Source organism: Lepidochelys olivacea, assembly GCF_965140295.1.
Source record: "Lepidochelys olivacea isolate rLepOli2 genome assembly, chromosome: 6".
Classification (NCBI taxonomy): Eukaryota; Metazoa; Chordata; order Testudines; family Cheloniidae; genus Lepidochelys; species Lepidochelys olivacea.
In genome coordinates, this window is record NC_140416.1 from 61,233,906 (window position 1) to 61,242,420 (window position 8,515).

Consider the following 8,515-nt stretch of genomic DNA (forward strand, 5'->3'; position numbering starts at 1 on the left):
AGCTACTGGTGCACCACAAACTTGTAAGAAACATGGCAACGCTTTCTGTATTGGAGCAGCTATGTTTTCATAACAATAACTAAGGAGAAAATAAATGCAGAAAATCTGAGTAGAATTATCTCTATATATAGATTGTTTTCCATGAGGTGTGAGCAGGCTTTTCACAGTCCCAGTTCCTTAACAGCAGGGCTCATTCCTCTGTACAAGATACCTAGTTAGAGTTGTGAAAATGCCACATTCCTCTGCTGAGTGAATCCACAACAAAACACAATTTGTCCCCGAATGTGCGTTTGTTGTTTTCTGTGCCATAAAGAACAGAACATAATCGTTAGCACCAATGGACAAATAAATATTGTAATGTTTAGTAAGTCATGATTAGAGCTGGGTGAACTATTCATTGCAAATAATTTACTTGACAAATTTAATCCCCTTTTCTTTTCACAAATGATTGTAAACAGGCAGGTTTTCAGAAGTTTGTTCATTTTCTGACATTATTCAGTGAATGGTTTGTGCAAACATATTTCAGTCTATGGATTGCTCATGAACCTTTCACCATAGCTATCATGTCAAGTAGTAGTTCGTAATATGCTATTAAAGCTGTGTGATTGATCACCTAAGTCACATGGTATTATTTCTGCTCCCTGATTGGATAACTCTATAACACATATACAGAGCTTTCAAGAAGGCCACACAATCACTTCCTGTGCAAATAACCCAGGAATGCATATTTGCAATCGTATTTGTGATAATTTCCCTTTCTGCAAACATTCTTGCAAACAAAAATTCCTTTGTGCGATCATCTGCGGAAAGTGAATAAAAGGGGTTGTGAATACCATCATCAAAACGAACTTTGGGGGGTTATTTGAGTAAATGTTGATTTGCGGCAAATGCCCAGCTGTGGTTATGATATCTTCTTGCATGGTGTTAAAAAATCTTGTAATAGGCACCTCTCTTTCCACACTTTACATCAGTAGTGGATAAAGTGCAAACCATGGGCCAAATGCAACCCATGGAGTTCTATAATGGGGCCATCCTCATCTTTAGTATGGAAGCATGACACAAGGAGAAGACAGTTCCCAACCTCTTGATCCAAGCTGAAAGTCACTCAAATCAAAATGAAGTGTTACATGCTGAGATATGTACTCTCTATTGTGTGCCCTTGTCATAATAAAGATGAGGGTGACTGCAAATTGCTCCATTTTAGGCAAATTTGAGGTGGCCCACAGGTTTCTGGGAAGTTGCCTTTGGAACCCTCAGTTGAGTAAATTTGTGTGCTTCTGCTTTAATCCTTGCACACATCTTTGTGTAGAGTGGGGACAGGGTAACTTCTCTTCTGGTAGGGATAACAAAGGTCAGTCTCATAAAATAACCCTCAAAACAAAAGCATTTTTAGAAGTTATGTGAAATAGCTGCCACGGGGTTTGTGCTGAACCCTACTCCCAAAAATAATAAATCAGGGTTAAAACCTGAAATTTTCTAATATGAAAGGGCTTTCTAATGTTTTGTGATGGGCACCAGATGATGTATTCCCCATTTATCCACAGAAAGAGAAGGCCTTTCATTTTTTATCCAGGCTGGCGTGCAATTCTGCCTCAGAGACCATCTTGTCAAAGGTGCGCATGTTCGTTTCCTCCCGCACCTTTTCCCGGACGTGGAAGGATGCCCGGGCGACCGACCTGGCATTTTCCAGTACAGTCTTCTTCTCCTTGAAGATCTGCTCGCTCCTCTCCAGCTTCCTCTCAATGGACAGGAGGATCTCCCTGCGTCGGAAGTCCTCGTACTGCTCCACCTTCTGCTTGTTTACCTTCTGCATCTTCTCCTTCTCCAGGCGGCTTAGGACCACCTTGCGTGCTTTCTGTTGGACCACCTCCTCAGCCACCTGGGCAGCATGCTGGAGCTTCCTCTCTGTCGCTTTGGCCAGGGCCTCCAAGTGCTCCTTCTGCTCCCTCTCCTTCCTCTCAGCTGCCAGCTTGGCTCTCTGGATTTGCATCTCCTCCCGCTTAGCTTTCTCCCTTAGCTCTTGATTCCTCTTCTCAATTAGCTGCTCATAGTTCTCCTGGGCCTTGTGTAGGTTAACCTCCACAGAGGCCTTTAGCATCTCCTTCTCCTCTGCCTCTTGCCTGGCCAGTTCCTTGAGCAGGGCCTCATGCTTCAGCTTCTCAGCTTGGTTGAGCAACTTCTTTTCCTTCTGCAGCTGTAGCTCCTTCTTCAGCTTCTTCTGTGCAGCAGTGGACATCTTCTCCTGCAAAAGATGTTCTTCTCGTTCCAGGAATTCTTTCTTGTCTTCTTCCTTTACCTTCAGGTTGTGCTCTTGATGGAGCTTCTTCTGCTTGTCTTCCAGGACGGCCCTCTCCAGCTTATCCCTTTTCATTCTGTCTTGCTTCTCTGCCTGCTCCCTCCACCTCTCTTCATACATCAGGCACTGCCTCTGCTTCATCATGGTAGCCTCCTTCTGCCCTTGGGTCAGCTTCCCACGGCGCTTCTCGACCTGGGACTCCCACATCTTCTGGCACTGCAGCAGAGCCCTCTGCTTCTCTTTCTCTTCCTGCTCCTTCAGCTGCTCGGCCCTTCGCCGCTGGCTGTCCCACTGGAGGTGGGCGACATACCTCTGCTCATTCAGGATGTTCTCCTCCTGGTGCTTGGCTATCATCAGGGCAGCTATCTTTCTGTCCCTCTTGGGGACCTCCTTGAGACCCTTCTTCTTCTTCACCTCCTTGACGATCTTCTCCACTTTCTTTGTGGTCTGTGGGGAGTGGCTCAGATCCCCCAAGCTGAAGCTTCTGCCTGCCAGGGAGTTCATGGCAGCCACCGTCCTAGTCCGAGGGGTCCCTTTGGTCCATCTGTCCCTAAAACTTTCTCCGCTGTAGGACGAGGATGCCCCTGATTCAGAGGATGTTTTGGTGGAGAACCCCTCTCTCCGTTTCTGCAGTGAGTCCAGGGAGTGGCTCTTGGTCTTGGTCCCAGTCGGAGCCCCTGCCCCTGGGGCTAGGGCGCAGCCCCCATTGGTGGTGGGTTTGAAGGAGATCCTGGCAGCTGGGGAGGAGGGGAGGCTGCTTAGCATGAGGGGAGTGAAAATCCTTCTCTTCTCCTCTCGGATAATCCTTTCTCTTTCCTCCCGGCACTGCTGCAGCTTCCTCTGCCGGTCCATCTCGTAGACCTCGTACAGGCCGGCCGCCACCCGCATGGACCTGCCCGGGGCCTCCCTCACCAGCTCGCTCAGGGCCCTGGGCAGCAGCTCCACCGGCTTGACGGCGCAGCGGGCGCAGGCTTCCAGGGAGCGGGGGCTGGTGAGCACGTAGCGGCTGCCCTCGGCCTCCGGGCAGTCGAAGTTGAAGAGGTCCAAGTGCAGCAGCGGGGACTGCTCCCGGCGCCTCCCCGGCTCCCCCGCGGGCGTTGGCGGCGGCGGACGCGGGGGCCCTTCGCCCGCTGCTGCCGGGGGCGCCCCATCTCCAGCTGCGCCGCCTGGGTCTGTGCATTTCTCCTCGCCCGGCTCCGCCGCCGGATCCACCATGCCTGACCCGCCGGAGACTCTGCAGCGAGAAAAAACCCCACCGGGGGATCAATCGTACAATAAATACCCCGGCCAGCCGATGTACTCTTCGCGGGGATTAACCGGGCTCTGCTCTCGCAAGCACACAAATCTGATGCAACCCTGAGAGGAAAACAGTCCGCGGTCCCTGGAGGCACAGCCCGGCCTGTGTGAATTTCATGCAGTCACATTTCTCCCGGGAGTTGCAAAGTCATAGCTAGAGGCGCGTGAAAGGACCTGCTGCCCAGACAGCATGTGGGAGGCAGGCGTCCCAGGCTGGGCAGGTTTATCTGGGCCGGGACCAAAGGCCCTGGCTTTCAAGTGGCATCCCCCCTCTCCGACATTAACCTTGGGCAGGGGGGCAGTGAGGAGCCAAGCTGCCCTTCCGTTTGTTCCCAAAGGAGGGGGCGGCTGCCCGCCGGATCGAACCCCCCGCGCCAGCCGAGCAAGCGCCCCTTCGCTTTCCCAGCGCCACAGTTCCGCGGGGTACTCCGCGGCTGGGATGCAGCGCGAGGACCCTGGCCGTGCAGAGCCCCCGGCAAAAAGCCCCCGCGCTTGCTCCGCCGAGCACAGAAGCCTCATCCTGCGCCACGGAGAACCTCCCGCCCCCTGCCTGTGAGCCTGGGACGCCCGGCTGATGCCCCTGCCTCCCCCCGCCCTAAAAAAACCAACCACCCCCAAACAAACGTGCATCAGCCTCCGCCTGCAGACAACATGCTGAGGCTTAAACGTCCTTCCTGGATCGTTCAGGATCGAGCGGGATCGTGGACGTCATTCACTTACTGCACTTTGCTTTGGCTCTTTCGGCGGCAGGCGGAACCGTGGGCTTTTGTCCCCTCGCCGCCTCCTCTTCAGTAGATGTAACAAGCTGTTTAGTGCTGGATCAGGTTACTGGTGCTAACAGCAGCAGCTGCCCCTCCATGGCTCCCAGCAAACCCTGCGCAGACACTTCACCTAAACACGGGAGGAGGGTGCAATCTCAGGCATTCTGTTAAGGAGACAGAGAGTTACACCGCTGACCTCTCTTCTCTGCAGCCTCCAAAATCTTGCAGTTTACCTCTGTCTCCTTCCACCTCCCCTCACGCCCACCAGAGCTATCCTTGGTAGAGGCTGGGATTTGATGAGAGCAAGGGTTGGCTGAAGAAGGGGGGGGGGAACAAACCACCCATAACCCCAAACTGCTTCTCTTTTCATGGGGGGGGGGTGTCAAAAAGAAGGGACTATGAATAAATGATGAGCAGTTCTCCAAGTAACACTGGGGTCATCCTGTCTGGCGGTTTTAGTGTGGGGTGGTTTAGGTGGAGGAGGTGACAAATTTCACAAGCAAATTCATTAGCTTCCCCAGGTTTCCCCTCCCTCTTGTTTTAACTCTTTGGAATACTCTGAAATAAAAAGGCCAGGTGAATTCTTCCTCTAAAGTGCCACAAGTACTCCTTTTCTTCTTTCTGGAGAGAGTCTTTACCCTGATGGTAAAGCCCCAGATGCTATCCTGCCAATTCCATGAAGTGTATGTGTGTGTTTCCACGGTATGCATCCAATGAAGTGAGCTGTAGCTCATGAAAGCTCATGCTCAAATAAATTGGTTAGTCTCTAAGGTGCCACAAGTACTCCTTTTCTTTTTCCCTATGAATGTTGTTATTTTTTTAATTGTATTACTGTAGTGCATACAGGCCCCAGTGGAGGTCTGGGCGCCATTATGCCAAGCTCTGTATATATACCTAGAAAGAGACAGTCCCCACCCCCAAGAGTTTATAGACTATATAGAAAAGACAGTAGAAAGTGTGGAGGAAAGGAAGAATTAGTAACCTTATTTTACAGATGGGGAACTGAGACACAAGGAGATTAAGTGACTTGCCCAAACTGGAAATTAAACCAACATCTTCTGAGTCCCAGTCCAGTGCCTTGACCACAAGACCTTACTTCCCCTACTAAGAATGTTATCTACTGTTACTTTTATTCCATTTTTGCTTGCTGGGGAGAGAATTAAGGGGAAATAGCTCACTATGTGAATATATTGTAATAAATCTGCAGCCTCCTTGGACTTAATTGTTATCACTATTCAGCTTGTCTTGGCTATTCCACACTTCACTGTCACCTCTGAGATAAAGAGTTTCCTGCTGTAAAAGCACAGTTGAATAAATGGGGAATCTCTGCTAGCTGTCAGCAGTATACTGTCTCTGACACATAGCTAAGCAGTTCTGGTTCTATCCAACAGAGTGCAGTAGTAAACATACTAGCCAGTTCATTACAACCGTTAATGCTGTTAATCAACTTGCCATTTAATTGATACATTTACAGTTTAGGGTTACTTGAAAAAGAACACGTGACCGGTCAAATGACCTCTAGGACAGCCCCAGGTAAAGTGTAAGAGAAAAGTGTAGCTTAAGGATCAAATATGGCCCACAAAGACCTAAAATGCAGTCCGGGACTGCCCTCTCCTTGTAACAGCAAGGTAAGGACTAGTGGCCAACTGCAGGTTGTTATTGCTTATGCACTCAGGTAACAAACACTTTTGACCTGTCTGAGTAGGGATTTCTAGCACACCCATACCGGAATATCAAGTAGATAGGTGGCAAACTCTACCAACAAACAATCCTGATTTATCAAATTGAATGGATTTATCGTCATAGTACCTAGGTGACAATTGTAAAGGTCAGCAACCAGTCTCATGCGTCAATTCATCAGGACACGGCGGTGTGCTCAATGCCTCGCGCACTGAGGATTGGGCCTGAGGCGCTACCATAATGCAAATAACTAGTAAAACTAATAATAATAGACACCGATACCACCTAACTAGAACTATAGTCTCTGCCTCATGGAAAATATTAGAGTTGCGTGTGTTTGTGTTTTGATATAAACCTTATGTACATTGATATGCAAATGTATATGTGGTCCTTTGGCTCTTTGAAAGTTGCTATTGCAGCCTTCACTGTTGCCTAGTTTGGGTCTTGTTCCTTCTGGTTTACTTATGGACCTTCTTTACACAAAGAATACTAAAAGCAGCCTTCTGTGTCGTTATGAGGTATTAATATGCACAGTCTGCTCACAGGGCCATATTAATCTCTCCCTAGTGGACTAATGCAGACCAGAGGCTGAATGTCCAAAGGCACTCTGGAGGGATTGAAGAGACACGGTTCTGTCACTGATCCTTTTTTATTTATTTATTTACAGAATCATAGGGTCTATTTCTCTTTTTCCCCTGCACCTTGTGAAGTCATTGATACACTAATCCAAAGAGAAGATAAAATGCTGCTAATCTGCTCTGGTAGCATTTTACAGCACTTTGGCACTGGGGTAAATCACAGCTCAAGGTGCAGGGAATTGCAGAATCAGTCCCATAGAAGCCAGCGTTGGAAAAAGATGTATTAACACAGCTAGTCCATCTCCCTGCCAGTGTACAGCTGCTCTTTATTGCACATCTATAAGCATTTTGTCCAGTCTAGTTTTAAATTTGCCGGCACATGGGGCTTCGACCATTTCCCTTAGGAAACCATTCCACAGAGATCTCCTTGTCAGGATGTTTTCCATTATATTCTGCTTAAATTTTCCCTTAAATAAGTGCCCCTGTCCCTTTTTATTATGCTCAAGTCAGTCCTCTCCTCCTTTGTGTTTACACCTTTCAAATATTTGTAAATTGCTTTCATGTTCCCTCTTAGTTGGCCCTTAGCCAAGCTAACCGTGTTATCCTCATAAATCAATCCCTCCAGCCCCATATTTATCAGCTTTTTCTCTGAACTCCCTCCAATTTGTCAATATCTTTCGGATAATTAGATGGCCAGAACTGAGCGTGGTATTCTATGTGCTGTCACACCAGAGCCACCTGGAGAAGGATGGTTACCTCCCTGCTCTGTGGCATGGTGCCTCTGAATGTAGAGCCCGCCGTTGCATTGGCCTTTTTCTCTCCAACATCACCCTCCAACTCAGATCTCATTTGCTATGACTCTTACAAATTTTCTTTCAATGTTCCTGCCTCTCAGGTCTCTCCCTTCCAATGAATATTTGGTTTATGGTTATTTCCCCATTAATCTAACTCCTTATGTTTTCCGAGATGAATCACGTCTCAGTATTGTCTGGATTTTCTACTCCCCCTGGGTCTCTCTGTACTGACTGGGGTTCACAATTCCTCCCATCTTAGGCCCAGACTATTCCTGTCCCTTTCATGGGTATGTGGGGAAGGGTAGAAGGAGCCCCCTTGCCCCCTTATGCAGGGTCTAGTATGATTGCGCTCCTTGCAGTCTCCTTATACCCCCACAGGGACTAGCCTTCGCAACGGGGGAAGGGAGTACGCAGAGTCATTCCCCCATCCCTGCCTGGGCCAGCAGAACATCCTGCGTCTTCCTAAGGGATAGTAGAGTGTGCACAATCCAGCAGAATCCCTCCTAGAGCTTCCCACGGGTGATACAACTGCACCCCACTCCCAGATGATCTATCAAACACAATCTAGCACTGTGTATCATAGGCAAGTTTGGTTAAAACGATGCTTGCTCCCTTTTTTCTAGATCTTTAATGAAGATATTAAATAAGACGGGACCTCAGGCCTATCCCTGTGATACGTCAGCACATGCGTGCGCCCACACACACACACACACCACCCCCCCTTCTTCCAGTTCAATCAGTTGCTACATCTCATAACCCCTTGTTTGCTGTTGTGCTGTCAGTTTTCAGTCCACGTAAGCTGCTTTGGGCTAATGTTGGGAGTGAGATTCGGTCAGACACCCCATGCATTGCTTTTCGGTCACAGAGGGGGGAAACTCAGCACACGAGAACACTGGGGTAGCCAGACTACAAAAAGGAAAGGGATAAGCTGCCAGGTTCCAGTTCGAGAGAATTTGGCTATGGTGTCTCCTTTTATTTACTTCTTTGGTTTGCCCTTTGTTTTTCTCTCTTCCCACTTTACATTCTGGCTCCAGTCCTGGCCGTCTTTTGCGTCCTCACTCAATGCTGGCAGTCTTGTGGCTGCTCACTACCAGTATACACTTCTCCCTC

The 8,515-nt window shown here is 48.7% G+C and overlaps 1 protein-coding gene across 1 annotated transcript; it reads right to left on the minus strand.

The window, feature by feature from the left end:
- Positions 1-404: 404 nt before the first annotated feature.
- CCDC177 (coiled-coil domain containing 177) lies at positions 405-5,512 on the minus strand. Its single transcript, XM_084631962.1, has 2 exons — positions 4,313-5,512; positions 405-3,530 (listed from the first exon to the last, which is right to left on the minus strand). Exon 2 carries the CDS (start codon positions 3,509-3,511, stop codon positions 1,559-1,561), a length of 1,953 nt encoding a protein of 650 aa, XP_084488088.1. The 5' UTR covers positions 3,512-3,530; positions 4,313-5,512; the 3' UTR covers positions 405-1,558.
- Between the last annotated feature and the right edge of the window lie 3,003 nt (positions 5,513-8,515).

Coding starts and splice junctions, on each gene's coding strand:
- CCDC177 (XM_084631962.1), bottom strand. CDS start 3,511: ATGGTGGATCCGGCGGCGGAGCCGGGCGAGGAGAAATGCACAGACCCA.